At 57.6% G+C, this 18,941-nt stretch overlaps 1 protein-coding gene across 1 annotated transcript in view; it reads left to right on the top strand.

The window, feature by feature from the left end:
* The window catches only part of UMODL1 (uromodulin like 1), a 66,486-nt gene that overhangs the window by 13,802 nt on the left and 33,743 nt on the right, over positions 1-18,941 (top strand). Inside the window, exons 7-10 of the mRNA XM_042902986.1 lie at positions 1,804-1,990; positions 14,568-14,822; positions 16,556-16,668; positions 18,157-18,376. Coding sequence (XP_042758920.1) covers positions 1,804-1,990; positions 14,568-14,822; positions 16,556-16,668; positions 18,157-18,376 — 775 coding nt within the window. The remainder of the gene's footprint in view (positions 1-1,803; positions 1,991-14,567; positions 14,823-16,555; positions 16,669-18,156; positions 18,377-18,941) is intronic.

The following is an 18,941-nucleotide window of genomic DNA, read 5'->3' as shown; positions in this document are numbered from 1 at the left end:
CCAGAATCCCAAGCAGGCTCCAGGCTCCGAGCTGCCAGCACAGGGCCCGACGCGGGGCTCGAACCCACGAGCCGCGAGATCGTGAGCTGAGCCGAAGTCGGACGCTCAACTGACTGAGTCCCCCAGGCGTCCCCCAATGTGAATTCTTAACTGAAAAAGAGCAGCTTGCAAGACGTATGCATCGTGTGCAATAAAATGCGCACGGGGCGGTGTTCCGAGGGGGGCCCGTTGAAAGGCACCCCCTCGTGGTGCGGGCCGTGGCTGCTACGGAGACATCCACCTGGGGGCCTAGGCTGCACCCCTCCTGCGACTGGGAGTCACGGGGTCAGTGTCAGAGTGGAGTCCCTCTTCGATGTTGAGACCAGCTGGCGGTGGGGGGGGCCCGAGACAGACGGCACCCACACTCCCCTTGCTCCGGGCCGTCCGGTAAAGCAGCGAGGCAGGTATTCCAAGCCATCGCCTTCACCTGGAAGCCTCCTTGCCTGTCCCAACCGGAAGTGATTTTTGTCTCTTGGTGGCCTGTGGACGGGCTGGGCTGGCCAGTCGGCCGTTCGAAACGTGGCTCAGAAGCCAGACTTCCCGGCGAATCCTGACACGGTACTCATTGCTGTGTGACCTTGGGCAAGTTACCTGACCTCTCTGTGCCTCAGATGCTTCCATTAAATAAGGATCATTATAATCCTACCTGAGACAGGGGGTTTGAGGTTTAAAAAGCACACGTGAGGAGCTTACGGTGGTGCTGATGGCGTAGGTTGTGAGCTGTGGTTTCTGGCATTTGGAGTAATGTTGTCCTGAGTCACCCCTTTTCTCTTATGAGTGGGTGCTGCCCCTCCAGGCACACTGTGACCACCTGCGGGGGGACCTGCCTCCCGCGGGCTCCCGGCTGCGGCCAGCACGGGGCTCCCTGATGCAGGGACTCCCGCGAGGCTCGAGCCGGCACCCTGTTCCACCTCCCACGTCACAAGCTGTGTCCCTGCCCCCGTGAGGGGTGTTTCCGGTCTGCCGGGGACCCGGGCTCTCGCGCCCCCCAAACCGCCTCTTGGGTCAACGCTATCTTGGGGTCTGGAGACACGAGGACGGGGAAAGATGAGTTTGTATGAATTGAGGAAAGAGGTCATGACATCTCAAAAACAAAGCAGAAAGTGAGACCCAGACGCACACGACAGGAGACCGGGGGTTCCCTCCCTCTGGTTCCGCGCCTGATTCGGGGCACGGGTGGGGCTGGGGGGCCTGGGGCCGATGTTTCCCGTGGGGCGTCTGTGACACAGGCGGGGCCCACACAGCACACGCGTCCCCCCGCTCGTTCTGGAGGCCAGGAGGCCGGCACGGAGGTGTGGGCAGGGCTGGCTCCTGCCGAGCACCGTGAGGGAAGGGTCCGTCCCAGGCCCCTCCCTCCCGGGCCTGCAGAGTCCATCTCTGTGTCCAGGACACCGGTCGAACTGGACAAAGGGCCACCCCAATGACCTCGTCATCAGTAATGACATCGGCAATGACCCTATTTCCAGATACGGTCACGTTCCGAGGTTTGGGGGTTAGGACTTCAACACCGGGGTTTTTGAACGGGACACGATTCGAGCCATGACAACCGTGTCATAAAAGTATTTAGGGTCTGGTTTGCAGGACGTCTGCTGGGGTGATGACAGATGTAGAAATGTTGCAAAGGGTCTTTTCTGCAGAGTAGCGTGGTGTGTGTGTGTGTGTGTGTGTGTGTGCATTTGGTCTGCACCCCTCCTGGCCTCAGTCTCCCCGTCTGCCCGATGGGGTGCCCGTCCGCTGAGTGACGCTCTGACTCTGGCTCCACAGGTCACCAGTGCCTTGCAGCCGCTGCACCCCTCCGTCCACCACCTGCAGTCGGCCAGTGGGGACCCCTCGACCACGGTGTCGCAGCTGCTGCTGGGCCTGCCGTGGCCGGTGCCCGTGGCCAACGTCTCCGCGACGCTAGACAGCATCGTGCAGCGCGTCTATGAAGTGATCGACATCCGGGTGCGAGGTGCTGCCTTTCCTCTCCTTGGTGGCCGTGGCGGGGGGCGGGGCTGCAGGGATGACAGTCCAGCAGGTGGGGGGTGGTCCGACCTGCGTTCAGCTCATCCTGGCCCAAACTGGGTTTAAACTCCAAGCTCCAAAGTACGGGTTCCAGGAGGGTTTCGCCCTCGCTCTGCCCTTCCCCCCCCCTTCCTCCGTGTCTCCCCCACACCGCCCTGGGTCCTAACACCCCAGTGCCGGTCAGCAAATCCCAGAACAGATGAACCCCAACCTGTTCCGTCAGCTCTCGGCTCCCTCACTGTCCCTCTTGCCTTGGGAGGCCCGTCCAGGACAACTGTCCAAAACCGAACTTGGTGAAGCACACAGAGGTGGCCTTGTGTCTGGAAGAAACTGTCTGTATTTCTTCTTGTGTGTGGGAGGGGTCTGTGTCAGGGGTCGGCAAACATTTTCTGGAAAGGGCCACACAGTAAATGTTTTGGGCTGCGGGCCACGTGGCTTCCGTCTCAATGGCTCAGCTCTGCCCTCGTGGCCTGAAAGCAGCCGTGGATGGCATGTGAGCGGAAGGCTGAGCCCCGTGGAATGTTCTTGCCCTCGGGAGGCAGCTGCCCCTGCTGCTCCCCAGCTGCGGGGCGATGGCTGCTCTTGCCGTTGCAGCTTCTGTGACACCGAGGGTCACCCTAAGGGGGGCGCGCCAGGGTCTGGAGGCCGCCGAAAACTCCGGCGATTGCATTTTACTCCCTTCGATATCCACAGATGTTCTTGAAGACTGAGCCGAGCCGTGCCAATAGGAGAAGAGCCTGTGTTGTCCGCTCCGACAGGGCCCTCGGTCGCAGACCATGGAAGGCACCTGTAGTGTGCACACAGGGTTTGCAACTCCAGGCCGCGAGATAAGGCACAGAGCAAGGAACTCGGGGCCGTCCCGTAGGGGGTCAGAGAGAGTCCACTAGAGGACAGTGTGGGGAGAGACTAACGAAGGGGGGCTTGGTCTAGGCTGGACATTCTCTGTCCATCTCGTCTAGAGGGAGGCAGATGCCAACACCGAGAGAAGCCGTGATTGGTCAAGAGCGAATAGTCACTCATTTGGCCAAGGGAGTGGGGTGGTGTTCCGCAGGTGACTCGGTGGTCCGTGTTTTCCATCTGGCTTGGGTGGAATGTGAAGCAGCCTCGCTCTGTCCGCCTTTGTCCTGGCTGCTCCGGGATCGAGTGGGTATCCTCGTCTGAGCTGCTGGTCCATGAGACCGGCCGACGGGAGAGTGGCAGGTGCCTTCTGAATGCCGGAAGCAGTGGCTCCTTTCTGGTCCAGAAAACTGCTCGTGTACGAAGTTTGTCCTTGGGCAGGAGGCTGGGACCCCATCACTCATGACCCTTCAGACGACACAGCCCCAAAGCACTTCTCTCAGGCAGCAGCAACCACCTGGGCACATCCATCCATTCATTCATCCATCCATCCATCCATCCATCTATCCTCCAACCATCTATCTATCCTCCATCCATCCACCATCCACCATCTATCCATCATCCACCCCATCCACAATCCATCCATCCATCCATTCACCCATCCATTCACCCATCCATCCATCCATCCATCCACCATCTATCCTCCAACCATCCATTTATCCATTCACCCATCCATCAATCCATCCATCCATCCATCCATCCATTCATCTTCCAACCATCCATTCATCCATTCATCCATCCATCCACCATCCATCCTCCAACCATCCATCCATCCATCCATCTATCCTTCCACCATCCATCCACCATCCATCCATTCATCCATCCTTCCACCATCCATCCACCATCCATCCATTCATCCATCCATCTCTTCATTCAACCATCCATCCATCCATTCATCCATCCATCCATCCATTTATCTATCCATTATATCCACCATCCATCCATTCATCCATCCATCTATTCATCCATCCATCCATTTACCCATCCATCCATTCATCCATCCATTCATCCACCATCTACCCATCCACCATCCATCCATCCATCCATTCATCCATCCTCCAACCATCCATTCATCCATCCATCCATCCATCCATCCACCATCCATCCACAATCCATTCATCCGTCCATTCATCCATCCACGTATCTGCCATCCATCCTCCAACCGTCCATCCATCCATTCATCCATCCCATCCATCCACCATCCATCCACCATCTATCCACCATCCATCCATCTATTCATCCATCCATCCATCCATCCATCCACCTATTCACCCACCCATCCACCATCCACCATCTATCCACCATCCATCCATCTATTCATCCATCCATCCATCCATCCATCCATCCACCTATTCACCCACCCATCCACCATCCACCATCTATCCATTCATCCATCCATCTATTCATCCATCCATTCCCATGTGCAACACACTCTAATGAGTGTTTGCTATTTGCCAGGTACTCTTCTAATGGACCCTTCAGTGCCCAAGAGCCCTTGATGCCTTGGCTCCCATTTCAGTAGGGAAGACAACACAGGTGTGGACAAATACCAAAGGTGGGGAAGTGGTTCAGCTACTGAGACTAAGGAGAGTGGCAGGTGAGATGAGGCCTGCAGGAGGTGGGGGGGGCAGTCTCAGGTGCTGTGGCCAGGGAAGGCCCCTGGACAGGGTGACCTTTAGGCAGAGACCAGAGTGCAGTCGGGGGTAAGCTGGCAAGGAGGATGCGTGACTGAATGACAAACCCCAAAGATGTCTGCATCCTGACTCAGGGCCTGTGATCCTGTCCCTTACCCAGCAGAAGAGACTTTGCAGATGGGATTAGCTAAGGGTCTTGAGGTTCGGGGGGTGATCTTGGATTATTTGTAAGGGCAGAGTCACCACAGGGTCCTTATAAGAGGGGGGCAGAGCCAGGGAGAGGAGATGTTCGAGGGAGACTCCCCTGGATTCTCCAGAGAAACACAACCCTGCCCACCCCCGCATCTTAGACTTCTGACCTCGGAACCTAAGAGTGGATTTCTCTTGTAAGCACCACGTTTGTGCTCATTCATTATAGCAGCCCCGGGAAACTCAGACCCAGGGTGAGGCCAGGCCCCAGCAGAGGCGCATGCACGGTGGAGTCCAGGAACGTGGAGGTGGTGGGCACGGGGCGCAGTGGAGGGGTTGGGGACAAGGGGGCAGGACCTTGTGCTGGTGTGGTAAGGCCATGGAGATTCTTCAGTCTTTATTCTGGAAACTTGTAGACAGGTACGAGCACAGAGAGGAGTGTGATGAAAATGTGCTGTTCCCCTGGGACCCTTTCTGCTCCGTCTGTGTCCCCATCGGCCGCTCACCCCCACCCCATTATCCGGAACCCTCTCCACCATATCACTTCATCTGTCACGGCTTCAGGATGTATCTCTAGGAGATGAGAGTAAGAGATGTTTTTTAATTTTTTTTAAATGTCTTACTTATTTTTGAGAGAGACAGAGTGCACGCAGGGGAGGAACAGAGAGAGAGGGAGACACAGAATCCGAAGCAGGCTCCGAGCTGTCAGCACAGAGCCCAACACGGGGCTCGAACCCACCAACCGTGAGATCATGACCTGAGCCAAAGTCTGACTCTCAACCGACGGGAGCCACCCCGGTGCCCCAAGACTGAGAGATTTTAAAAAACACCCAAACACCATCTCATACCATCCTTTAAAAAACCAAAACGAGGGGCGCCTGGGCGGCTCAGTCAGTTAAGCGTCCGACTCTTGATTTCAACTCAGGACATGATCTAACAGTGTGTGGGTTCAAGCCCCGCATCAGGCTCTGTGCTGATGGTGCAGAGCCTGCTTGGGATTCTCTCTCTCCGTCCTCCTCTCTCTGCCTCTCCCCTGCTTATGCTCGCTCGCTGTCTCCCTCAAAAATAAATAAACATTAAAAAAAACAAAAACAAAACAGGAGTTCCTTAGTATCATCAAACATCCAGTCTGTTGAGATTTCTGATGCCCCATCATCCTCCCCATCATTTCTTAACAGTCTGTTTGAGGTGCAATCTGGGGTTTCCCCTCCACCTCTCTGGGGTCCACCTCTCTGGTCCCTTTGCCCAGCTGAGTTTCCCCTTAAGCTGGGATCTGCCGAGTGGCATCCGGGAGGAGCTGCCACTACCTGTCCCCTCCTCTGAATTTTCTAAACCACAGCTGGTTCTTCCTTTAATGGTGCCCAGATCCCTGAGCATTTGGTGAGGCCAGTGGATCCCTTCACAAAATGTGCCCAGGTGCATCAAATGCACAGATGACGAGGCAAACTGACCATACGGGGACACAGTTATCAAAATCTTATGACCCCGAATGGTGACACAGCTGTCCGAAGCCACACTGTCCCCTCCCATCCCTTGGGTCCCCTGTCCATTGCTGGGCGTGGCCGCTCTGTCTCCCCACCGGAAGCCTTCACAGGAGGGGCACGCCTGTGGCCTCTCGTCTCAGAGATTCCCGAGGGAATCAGGTGGTTGTCTACTCTGGAACCACCTCTGTAGAAGACACTTCCCTGTCACCTTCCTTTCCCTGTGTCCCCACTTTCCTGCTCCAGCTTCCTGAAGTAGCTGCTTAGGAGTCCTCGTCTCAGGTCCTGCTTCTGGGAGAACCCAAACTGAGTTGGAAGCTATACACAGCCTCGTGTACTGATTAAATCGTGCAGTTTAACCGTGCTAAACCATCCAGAGGATGCTAGAGAAGCGCCAGACTGTCCTGTGGTAGGCGGCTTCTGTGGTTTCTGTGGGTACCAGAGCCTTGACCGAAGGAACGACTACATTTTATTTTATTTTATTTTATTTTATTTTATTTTATTTTATTTTATCTTTCATTTCATTTTCTCTTATTTTATCTTATATTATTTTGTTATTTTATTTTATCTTATCTTTTATTATTTTATTTTATCTTATTTAAAAAATGTTTACTTATTTTTGAGAGAGAGAGAGAGAGAGAGAGAGAGACAGAGCACAAGCAGGGGAGGGGCAGAGAGAGGGAGACACAGAATCTGAAGCAGGCTCCAGGCTCTGAGCTGTCAGCACAGAGCCTGACACAGGGCTCGAACTCACGAACCACGAGATCGTGACCTGAGCCGAAATCAGATGCTTAACCAACTGAGCCACCCAGGTGCCCCAGGAAAGGCTGCATTTTAATTAGACGCTAGCAAAAATAAAGATTCTTTGTCTCATCTACATTCCTGGAGCCCTGATGTCTGCCTATGATCCCCATCCCGGGCACGAACCCCTGATGTAGACACACCATGGGATTCAGATTCAGGTTTGACCCTGTTTTGGCAAGACTCCTTCATACTCCACAGGTGGTGCCCCTTTCTTCCATGATACGTGAGGTCCCGTTCCTATGGCTTCAGGAGCAAGCAGGACATTGCCGTCTGTCCTTGGAGTCAGACCAGACTCTGGAGGGCGCTCAGCGGCAGTCGGGACGATATGACTGCACCTGTGTTCAGGCGTGCTCTGCTGTTGGGCAGAGAATAGACCAGAGGGGTCGTGGCAGACCCCAAACCCGGTCTCTCCTTCCTTAGTGACGGCACTTGGAGTGAGCTTTGTGTGGATGTGTGCCCAGCCACAAAGACCACATTTCCCTACCTCCTTTGCAGGTAGGGTGGCCCATGACTCACCTTAGCCAATGAGATACAGCGGAAGTTTCCAGGGGGGTTGGGAAGACTGCATGAGGGCACCGGCCCTGCTGAGACCAGGGTGGGCCCGGGACTAAGATGGCCAAGGCCGTGTTCACGTGGTGAACACGCGGTGACTTTGAGGATAGACCCTCGGGACGGAGGAGCACAGACAGCGAAGGAGCCCGGGCCTGAGGTGGCTCAGACGTTCTCCACGTGAGGGGGACACCTGCGGGCCCAGCCCCGTTCCTTGGGCTTTCCCACCATGTGCAGCGACTGACCCCGCTGTAACTGAGCTGGGCAGGGTGCAAAGCGGGGTACGCGGGAGCAGCGGCTGGCGGGTGACAGCGGGCGCGCTGGGGACACACGTCGGCGGGCGACACCAGGCCTCGCGACCGGGCACGAACTGCAGGCGGGGGCTGGCGGGAGAGGAGGGTGCAGGACGGGCTGTGACGGGCTTGGCACCTTCGCTTTGGACTTGGCCCACCTCACGCAGTCCCGTTCTTCCTCCCAGAACCTGATTTGTTACTTTAACAGCTTGTACCTACGGAGGAAGGGCAAATGCTGGTGTCGGTGCCCCAGCAACTGTTTCTGTCTTCTTGGTCACTCCCGGGTTTTTGGCGCTGTTTAAATCCTGCCGTCAGTGCGGTTTTGTTCCTGGCTTCCCTCACTCACCATCCTGTCACGGAGAGTTTTCCAGGACGCAAACCGGTCTTCACGAGTATGGTTTCTGATGGCTGGGTAACAGAGCGGTCCCCTCGTACGCGGTTTCGCTTTCCACGGTGTCACTTACCCGCGGTCTGAAAGCCGACGAAGTTCCTTCCGATGTCATGTCGGCACGTAGCCTGGATACGTGGGTATCTTGTCACAATGCCCATCAGCGCAGGAAGGGTGAGTTCCGGGCGGTAAGATATCTTGAGAGAGAGAGGCCACGTTCACGTAACTTTCGTCACAGAATATTGTTATGATTCTATTTTGTTGTTACTGTCGCTAATCTCTCCCCGTGCCTGATTTATAAGTTGAGTTTTATCACAGGGACGTATGCAGGAGAGCACAGAGTATGTGAGAGGGTGCGGTGCCACCCGTGGCTCAGGCATCCGCTGACGCTCTTGAGATGTCCCCCCGTGGAGAAGCGGGGAACCCTGTGATCACCTTCCGCAGCAATGACATGAGGTTCTGTGCAATCTTCCTCATGGGGGGGGGGGCACTTAGTTTGCTCCCAACATTCTGCTCTGCAGACCAGAACTTCCACTGACTCTGCAAAGTGGTTAAGGAGAGTGTTGTTATCACTGAGCATGAATTGATTGGCAGTGTAATTCAATGCCTTTCCCCTTTAAAGGAGCATCACAGTGAGGTCCCTCCCTTTGCTCATAATAATAACACGGCCAAGAGCTGCTTAGCACTTAACTCACCCTGGCTTTGTAATAAGCTCCTTATGGTCTCACCTCGGTTAACCTGTAGAGCGCCCCCAGGAGGCACCTGCCCCTATCACACTTACTTTCAGAAGAGAAAGTCCAGGTAAAGGAAGGTGACCGTTGGCACAAGGTCCCAAAGCTGGTTCTCACGGACAACCCGGTCCCCGTCCGTCACCTGAGGCGACCTTTCCTAGCAGTGTTCTGGCTGGAGGACACCTCTCCGATTTTGAATGACCCAGAGCCGCCACGGGGCATCCCGCTGGCCGTGTCCCCGTGTGTAGGGTCAGGAGTGGACCAGCACTCTCGGGTGGTGGGATTTTTCTTTGCTGATGCAGAGCCGGACTGGGGTGATAATTGAAGGTTTTTATTTACTGACTCTTCCCGCTCTGCTGTGGGTAAGGGGCAGAGGCTGTGAGCCCCCGCTGGGGAGGGGGCTGGTCCCCAGCACCCCTCAAGGAGCGGGCGGTGTGCAGTCCTCTCCCACTGGAATGTTCCATCTCGCGGCAGGTGAAATCCCACGGGGCCGGGAGGCTCGTTTCCTGGTCACTGCCAGTGCATCCCTGTACTTGGCAAACAGTAGGCACTCAGCAAGTGTTTATTAGCGGTGACTATTCCTCGGGTCCCCGGGTGTTAAAAAAAAAATGCACCTGCCAGCCTCACTCCGGCCACAAAACGCTCCTCTGCTGTGCTTCCTGACTTTGGGGTCTGATTCGACATCAGCACCACCCTCCACGCGCGAATGTGCCCGCTAAGCCTCGCACAGAGCCTCCCGCAGACCATCCTCTGTCTCCTGTACTGTGGCCTCCGGGGGAGAATCCTGTCCTTCGGCGAGCACAGAAGGTTGGAATACAGTCACCGAAAATCCTCTGGCTAGTAACCTGAAAAGACAGCAGACCCCACTCACCGTGAGGGATGCCGTCAGCCAGACTCTGCCAGGCTGTTCGACGCCGTGGGCGACAAGATTCCCTCGAGATCAAGGGCCGCTCGAGAGCGAAACACAAGTGGGAAAAACTCTGCACCGCCCTGACCTCACTTCTCGCAGGGCAGGAGAGACACAGGCGGCGTTTCCAGACCAGGAAGGCGGAGTGAATCCCCACTGCACATCGCTCAGGGAAGCGGCATATGTTTTCCATTTAGACGCTGATATAAATGAGCAGTCTGCTGGAATGGTTTGGAAGTACAGACCCGTGGAAAAGACAGCACGAATCCCCAATGCTGTTCCTGTGAAATTAGTCATCCAGTGAGTGACGCGATGGGCGGCTGGATTCTTGCACAAAGCAAGAGCCGTCAGAAGTAACCTCGCGGTGCCTGCTTCTCTTGCGGGAACACGATCTGTTTTCGGGATCAGGTGAAACTGTATTCAGGGTCCCCCTAACTCCCTCCCACACTGTCTCCTTCCCAGCTGGCGCCTCGCAGCTGTTCCGCTCCATGAAGAAACGTCTCGCCAACCTGTGGCCTGGCCAGCGCAGGGCTGCTGGCTAGAGAGGCGGCTGGGGCTGGCGAGAAGCAGCCTTTCAGGTTCACGGACGCCAGCGTTCCTCATTGGCGGCCAGGCTTCCGATAACCGGGCGCTCAGCCTCTTGGCTGGAGTCCTCTGCATTTCCACCTTCACAGGGTGACACCTTTTCAGGTGGCAAGCTGGCAGCCTGGAGGGAAAAGAGGAACAGAGGCGGACCCGGGAGATCACGGGAAAGGGGGCGTTCCCGGTAGCCCCTGATCTGCTTCTCCAGAGATGGGTCAGGGTTGCCCGGAAGAAACGCGGTTCCAGACCCGGGGACGCAGGGAATCTGCTGTGTCACCGAGACAAATGTCAGGTTCCGGATCTGGCTCACGGCTGTAGGATGGTGAAGACGTGAGGGCAACGGTACCCTCGGATCACGCAGAGTCAAGAATTGGGCATTATGTTCTGGGGCCACGTTTTCAGAGGAGCGTTGGAAAGCTCTAGGGCGATGGGAAGGTGTCCTGCTAGTGAGGGACAAGAACCCAAGTTGTTGGGAAGACAGAGGGAGGGGGTAGAAGGACCGTTTCCATTTGAAACGGATCCGGGTCTGTCCTAGGGAGGTGCGATCAGCCTTCGACTGTGAGATGTGCAGCAAAGCATGTAGGAAGCTTCCCATAAGCAGCACTGTCCAGCCGGCAGCGGCCTGGAAAGCGGTTTAAGAAGAGGCCACCTCCTGGATGGCTGTGGCAAAGAGCCACAGACGAGGTGCCTAAAACCACAGCCACTGACCCTCTCACGCACCTGGCGGACCTGGAGGACGGGAGTCTGGTGACGGCATTTGGGGTCAGCCCTGGTGATCCAGGATAATCTCATCTCGAGATCCTCAACTTGCTCCCACCTGCAAAGACCCTTTCCCCAAAGAAGGTGGCATTTCTAGGTTCTGGGGATTAGGACCTGCTGTCCTGGGAGGTCACTATGCAGTATAGCACCCAGGTGGGATAGACAGCAAGTGAACTGGTCGTTACTTGTTGGACAGTGTTGCCGTTGACTGCCTCCTTGACCTTTCCGGGCCTCAGTTGTGTCCTCTGTAGCATGGGATCCTAGTAGAGCCATCATGTAACGTTGTTGGAAGGACTAAACGGGAAAACCTGCCTGGTGCCCACGGCACTCGGCAAATGTTGGCTGTACCTGCATCACTGACAGCTCGCACGGCGGCATGACCAGTGTCGTGGGAGAGGGAGCTCAGAGCTCCCTGTGGGTCCCCACGGTCCAAGTCCCTGGAATGGGGCCACGCTGGCTCGGTCATTTGGGCACGTGTGTCTGGCACGGCAGTGGGCTTTAATTCAGCGTCGTTTCCGTCAGTGTCGGTGGTGATGCCGAGCGTGCAGTGATGTTGGATGAACGTCGAACCACGCGAAGTTACTGCGGTAGTTGGTCAAAAATGGTTGAATGTGGACAAGTGCGAATAGCTCCGGGTGTTCGATGGGAGAAAGAGCCACGGTGAGTGCTTGGTGGTGGCGTTCATTACCCTCGGCGGGGGGGGGGGGGGGGGGCTCCTCAGGCCCCCAGACTCTCTCAGCGGCGGGAACGTTGGGCCCACGGCGGCACGGAAGCTTTCACAGCATTCAAAACGGCCGGGTCGGCAGCTTCTTGGCCCAGGGACCTTGGGACCGACTGCATCTTAACTGAAGAGTGACTGAATCTCCGGCCAGCCCGGTACCTTCTAGACTCTTCCCGTGCCCCATTCATCAGGTCATTTCACAGATGTAGCGACAGCCTTTTTCATTTTTTAAAAATTTTATTAAAACTTTTTTTTTTTAATGTTTGTTTATTTTAGAGAGAGACAAAGAGCCCAAGCAGGGGAGGGGCAGGGAGAGGGAGACACAGAATCCGAAGCAGGCTCCAGGCTCTGAGCTGTCAGCACAGTCGTGTGGCCTGCCTACGTGGAAACATTGTGCTTTGAGCGGATTTGGGGAGAAGGCTTGGTAGCCCTTCCTTGCTTTTCCCACGACCCCTTTGTTGCTGAGGGGCAGACTGACCGCCACGTGGTTGTTGGAAGGTTGGGGGCGTCTTTTTGATTTCAGGGTTCCAGTGGCGGGGAGGTGGGGGTGAGACCCACAGTCTCAGGCCCCAAGACCTGGCCGCCCCTCGGCCAAATCACGTCTTCCTTTTCTTGCCACAAAAGACGGCATCGGGAAGGATGTGAAACTGCGTCCCTGTCCGTTTGCGTGAGAAACGCACAGAAAAATACTGGACAATTCAGTAAAAAAGACAGGTGCGTCTTCTTCAAAGTACGCTCCACCTCCCATCCTAGCAGAGTCACCAGGAACAGTGAGGAGTGAGATGGGCACCGATCGTGGGCGAGAATGACGGCGGAGGAAGGGCTGGGCTCACCTGGCATGAGCGTCCAGTGGTTTATATCCACCTGCTCGGGGGCCCCGTGGGGGCTCAGTGGGGAAGCACACTCACACAGGGCTCTGTGATTTCAGGACACGGCAAGGCTGGGCGAAGGACGAGAGTGGGGCACGAAACTTGATTCTGAGCCTCCTGGCAGCCAAGGCAAAACAGGCTGAATTGTACCAGCGTTTATGTTTGACTGAGAGGAGGCATACGCATTTGTCCAGAAAGACAGGACTTTGTCATGCTATTGGAAAGCATGTGTCCTATGAATCCTTATGTGAGGGGCTTGGGGGAACGTCAGACGCTTTTTAATTATTTTTTCTTTACTTTGGATTTTCAAAGATTTTTTTTAAAAGCCTTCATGGCTTGTTTTCTATAGAACTCAAATTCTGATGTAAAAATTATGGTGACTAGACCAAGGGCCGTCTACTTTTTACAGAATTCCTATTTCCCAAAGAGAGACTGACTTCTGTTTGAGTATTAAAACAGGTCTTGGTTGTTATGTTAGAGTACTGCTCCCTGAAGCGGGGATTTCGACAGGGACACGCGAGGAGCCCCGGCCTGACTCGTGACTCTGGCTTCCCTCCGAGCCATAGCTGCCGAGGGATGAGCGATCCCGGCGGAGGTCCTTGGGCAGATGACCACAAGCGAGTGAATCAGAACACTCGGGCCCTGTGAATCGGGGTCAAGATCACATTTACAAACAGAGCACAGAAACGGCACACCCCTTGTGTGCTCATCTGCTCAGGCAGCCCGAACAGAGCACCACAGCCTGGGCGGCTTAAACGACAGAAACCCATTCGCTCCCAGTCCAGGAGACTGAAGTCCCCGATCCAGGCGTGGGCAGGGCTGGCCTCTCCTGAGGCCTCTCTCCTGGGTGTGCAGACGCCGTCCCCTCCCGTGTCCTCACCTGGTGGTCCCTCTGTGTGTGTCTGTCCTGATCTCTTCCCATAGGGACACCGGTCAGATTGGAGTAGGGCCACCCTCGCGGCCTCACTTTAAATCACCTCTTTAAAGACCCGAATCTCCAAACACAGTCACATTTAGAGGTGCTGGGGGTTAGGGCTCCAAGGGATGAATTTGGGGAGGACACAGTTCATCCCCTGACGCACCATCGTGGCCACAATGCAAACACTTGGGTTGCATTTGTGTTGGTTCTTGTGAATAACGCTGCAATGAACATGGGGGTCGGGTGCCGGTGTCTCGTAGAAAGTGTGGTTTCTTTGCTCTGAATGCACGCCCAGAAGCGTGGGGTAGATCTATTTTTAACTTTTTGAGGCACCCGCATCCCGTCCCCGCCGTGGGCTCACCACACCCCCACCAGCGGCGCACGTCCGCATCGGCGAGCGCGTTCTCTCTCGTCCTTCTGATAACTGGCCACGCTGACAGCGTGAGCTCGTGTCTGCGTGTGGTTTTGATTTGCATTTCCTGATGGTCAGTGACGCTGAGCATCTTGTCACGTGTCTGTTGGCCGTGCGGACGTCTTCTTCGGAGATCCTCTGCCCACATTTTAACTGGACTCTGGGGGGCGTTTTTGCTGCCGAGTTGTAGACGTCCTCGCTACGCCTTGGATGTTGGCCCCTTCTCGGACACGTGACTTGCGAACATTTCCTCCCGTCCTGCGGGCTGATGGTTCCCTTTGCTGTGCAGAAGGGTTTTATCTTGGCCTGACGGAGTCCCACTGCTGGCTTTTCGCCTTTTCGTTGCTTCTCTGGTGTCGCCTCATCTTCCTCGTTCTCTTCTTCCACAGACTGCCCTCCCATCCGGGACTACATGACCCTCAACGTCACCAGCAGCAGCTTTCGGGTGTCTTGGCATTTACATTCTCCCTGGCCCCGCACTTTCCACGTGCAGGTGTACAAGGGGGAGGAGCTCCTCTGGAGCGCCAGGACCGCGGGGAGGAGCCTGGAGGTGGCGGGGCTGGAGGCCGGAGAGCTCTACGGGGTGCGGACCGGCTACCAGGGGTGCGGGGCCAACGTCACCGCCACACTGGCCGTCAGAACCGGTAAGGGCACGTGTGCGCGCTCCGCCTGCTACCTGTGGTCTCCCCTCGCGCCCCTACGTCACATCTCGTCCGGGGGCTCGCTCTCCCACCTGCAGTGAGGAGGGTCCACGGGGCGCCCCGCGTTCAGGTTGGAAGGACTGAGAAAGCAGAGAGCGGGGCGGAAAGTGTAACACAGCAGAAAGGGTAGAGATTCGCACGCGCTGAGAGACTTCGCGCACCGAGTTCTCGGGGCTGAGTCTGTGACTCCCCGAAACCGCAGCTCACATCACCTGAAAGCCTCATGGCGCTGCCTCGCTTCCCCCGCGACGCACTCGAAAAGCTACCGTGGTGCCCGCTACGTGGGCGCCGTGAAGGGGTTTTCTTGCACCTAAACCAACATGTTATAGGTACGAGCTGGGGATTCAGTTCCAACAGGGCAGCTGGCGTGGCCCGGGGAGGGGGGGGCTCTGCAGGTGGCCGACTTCACCCCACCTCGTGACTTGATGCCCCCTGGCCGGGCCAGGCGGCCCCTGGGTGGGGCAGGCCCCGGTCACGTCGGTGGCGGGAGCCGTGTCCTAGGCGGCCGCTGGCTGCGGACGTGGGTGCCGGGGACGGTAAAGCTCCCTGACACGGACACAGCAGCACGCAAGACGCAGCGGGGGGCCTGTCCCGTGCGGGGCTTAGCGTCAGTGACGGTGGTGGTGGGCGAACGAGGGATGGAATGAGCAGGCCTCTGATGACATCGGCCTCTACCCTTTAAAAGCTCTATTGAGTTAGTTCGGCCGCGTCAGGAGCCCCTGGGAGGTGGTGGGCATTCTCGCGGAGAATGCAGACTCCCCGGGCGCAGGTGGGCACTGACCTTCCAGGAGGCTTGCACCGTGGGCAGGGTCGAGGCTGATGTCACAGGGACACCTGTTTCCTCTGAAGATGGGCGAAGGTCCAGAGTGGCACGGCGCACAACGCGGGTGACATTTCCGGGGCCCTCGTGGTGTGTGCACGCAGCGGTGGTAAACGGCCCCTGCGACCCGAGCTCGCTAGCTGGGGAGGGGAGAGGCTGCTAGGTGAGCGGACACGCGGCGACACAGCGGGCTCGGCCGCCGACCTCGGTTTTACGCTCAGGAAAGGAAGAGCTGGGTGTCACCCAGTCCCACCTCACTCCCCCAGCTTTTCTTGTGTCCGAAGGACAGGTGCCTCCCTCGCAGGTGACCGCCCCTGCTGCTTGGCCTGGGGCAGAGTGTGCTTTTACGTGGGAATTTTGGGGCACAGACCCGGAAGGCCCCGGGCGGATGGGGCGCATTGGTCACGTTAGTGCTGGGGCCCCGGGTGGGTCCGGCGTGAGGACCTGGCTGGCTGGCTGTGTGCGTGTGATCGGGCTGGGAAAGTGGCAGCCATGGGGGGTGACGGATGACCACAGGGGCCTTCAGACCCTATGTGTGCCGCCTGAGAGCCGGTTCCCGCGCAAGGGCACGCCTCTGCCCCTGTCCCGCCCGTCCCTGCCCTGGTGTAGAAGTGTGTGTGTGTGTGTGTGTGTGTGTGTGTGTGTGTGTGTGTGTGTGTCAGGCGGCTCCTGCCCTCCAGCACAGAAGTAAACCACCCTTACATCACGTCCCCCAACGTGGCTCCCCGATCCAGCAGCTTCTCTCTATCCTCCAACAAACGTCCCCTCAAAAGAAGAGGCTTCCTGGGAAGCGGTGCCAGCAAAGCACGTGACTTTTGATGGCCAGCGTCCGCTACCCTGTCCCCCGCTGTTGCAGATGCCCGGGTATTCCAAGTCACCATCAGGGTCCTCAACCGCAACGTGACGGGGGCCCTTCTCAACCGCAGCAGCACCGAGTTCCGGGACTTTTCTCGACAACTGCTCCACGAGGTAAAGCCAAAGTGCCACCACGGTGGCCCATGGTGGGCGGAGGGGGCGTCTGGGCGAGCCTCCCGCGTGCACCCGCCCCCACGCCGAGCCCCTTCTCTGCGACGGCGCCACAAGGGCGCGTCCCCCCAGCCCAGATCCCACGGTGATTACCCACGTGCTCCCCGCATGTGGGGCACTCAATCTAGATTTGGGGCCAAAGCGTCTCGGAAGACCGTGCTTTGATTCAGACGGGCTGTCACGTGATGCTGCAGCCGGGCTTTCTGTGGAACCTTCCATCCGGGGGACCTGGGCATCTGCCTCCCGCTCCGGGGTGCCTTCGCTCGAAAGGCCTGTAGCGGGGGTGCCCGTACCCATCCCTCTCCGTGGCTAACCGGAGCCATCAGCCCGCGGCCGGGGAGAGCCAGGCCAGCGGGGACCCGACTGGGGAGCGAAGCAACTTGCTGAACCGTCCAGAACCACGGATGGCCTGAGATTTTCCCTTTCCTGCAGACCGATGACTTAGCCCGTTTCTGTCGGGAGGCGCCGGTCGAAGACGCGGGATTCACAGCGCGGCAGGCAGCGTGAGCCTCAGGCTGCTGCCAGTTCCCTCTGGCCCACGAGTCCCACGGGGGTGACACGGAGGGGTCGGGGGGGGGGGGGGGACACACACACACAGCGGTCTGCATCTCAGCTGGGCGGCCCCGAGCTTAGGGAAACGGGATCCTGTAAGGGGCCGAAATCCACCTAAACGTTGCTCCAAGGAGAGAGACACAATCTTCACGGGATCAGACATGAACAAGTCTGCCCTTTGCTCTGGAGGGACCGCTGTCTCCTATGCTGTTCATCCTACAGACGTCTTGGAAAGAGACCCTGCAGCTGAAGGGCAGTTAGCAGTTTGTGCTTGTAGGACGTGTAGACGTGGGACGGACGGAAGGAGGGTCCACATTCTCCTGCCTGGAAACCCTCTCGTGCGTGCAGGCACGGTGTGGGGGGGCGCGGGGCAAGGCTGGTGTCTCCCTTGCTCGGCACGCTGGCCTCGGCACCTGGTTGCCTGTGTGTCTCCTGGTGGATGCAGCCAGCGAGGGGGGCAGCTCCAAATGGCCATGGGATCGTCCCTCCGGGGTCCCTCCTGTCAGTCAGTCTGTCCGTCCACTCCCAGGGTCTGTCTGTGTGTCACACACCAGTTTTCGGGTGTGCACACAGAGCGGATGGGGCATCTCATGTTCCAGACGGGGACCCCGACTGCAGTGGTTTTCGCGGACTCGCACAAGGCCGACGGGGCCCGGCCCGGCCCGGCCGTCCCTGGGGAGGCCCAGCTGGGGTGCAGGGCGCTGGGGTGCCTCGGCTTGCCCCAAGGGGCTGGTTTGTGGGCACCGCCTCTTGGTCGTGAAGGGGACGCGTGGATTCTGTTCACCATCCGTCGGTCACCCGGGCCCCGGTGAACGGTTTTCTAAGACGCTAACGGAGGCCTCTGCTCTATGTGAGTGCCTGTCGCCTCTTCTCGGCCAGGTTGAAAACTCCTTCCCGCCAGCCGTCTCCGACCTGCACAGGAGAGGGAAGCTGAGGACACAGATGGTCTCTCTCCAGGCTGGAAGCGTGGTGGCGACGCTCAGGCTGACCGTGCAGGACCCCGAGTTCCCAGTGGGGGTCTCCACGCTGGCCCCCATGCTCCCGCCTCTGCTGGCCAGCACCGTGTTCCAGATTGATCCGCGGGGGACGCTCGTGCAAGGTCAGTTCTCCTCCACGCCCGAGCCTGCGGCCGGGGCACCCCAAAGCCCTGGCCCTCTAAAAGGTGGATCGAGTACGTGAAATGTGAATCCTCATTCTGAGTCCCTCCGTGGGATCGGGGAGCCTACCCGCGTCTCACATCTCCTTATTCCGGGTGGGACGGGGACCCCAGAGCCCCTGCAGCTCACTGCCACGGATGGCCAGAACACAGGGTGGGTCTGGGCTGGGGAACCCTCGAGGGCAAGGGCACCGGGGGCTGACTGTGTGTCAGGCCCCAGCACCACTGCGGCCGGGCCACCTGCTAACGTAGGCGTCTATATCTATTTCATTGGCCCAAACGTAATGTAATGTCACTTCATGTTGCCTTGAGGCAGGAAGTCACAGATCAGGACAGGGGAGAGACCTGGAGACAGAGGGGTGGGGTGGGGGGGAGGCAGGGAGGAGAGACAGAGGCGGAAATAGAGGTACAGATGAGAGAGGCGGACTGAGACACAGAGATACAGAAGCAGAGACATAGGCAGAGAGACAGAGACAGAGGCACAGAGACAGAGACATGAAGAGAGAGA

Source organism: Panthera leo, chromosome C2, assembly GCF_018350215.1.
Source record: "Panthera leo isolate Ple1 chromosome C2, P.leo_Ple1_pat1.1, whole genome shotgun sequence".
Classification (NCBI taxonomy): Eukaryota; Metazoa; Chordata; class Mammalia; order Carnivora; family Felidae; genus Panthera; species Panthera leo.
The sequence above is the reverse complement of the archived record's forward strand: the minus strand, read 5'-3'. Positions and strand labels throughout refer to the sequence as shown.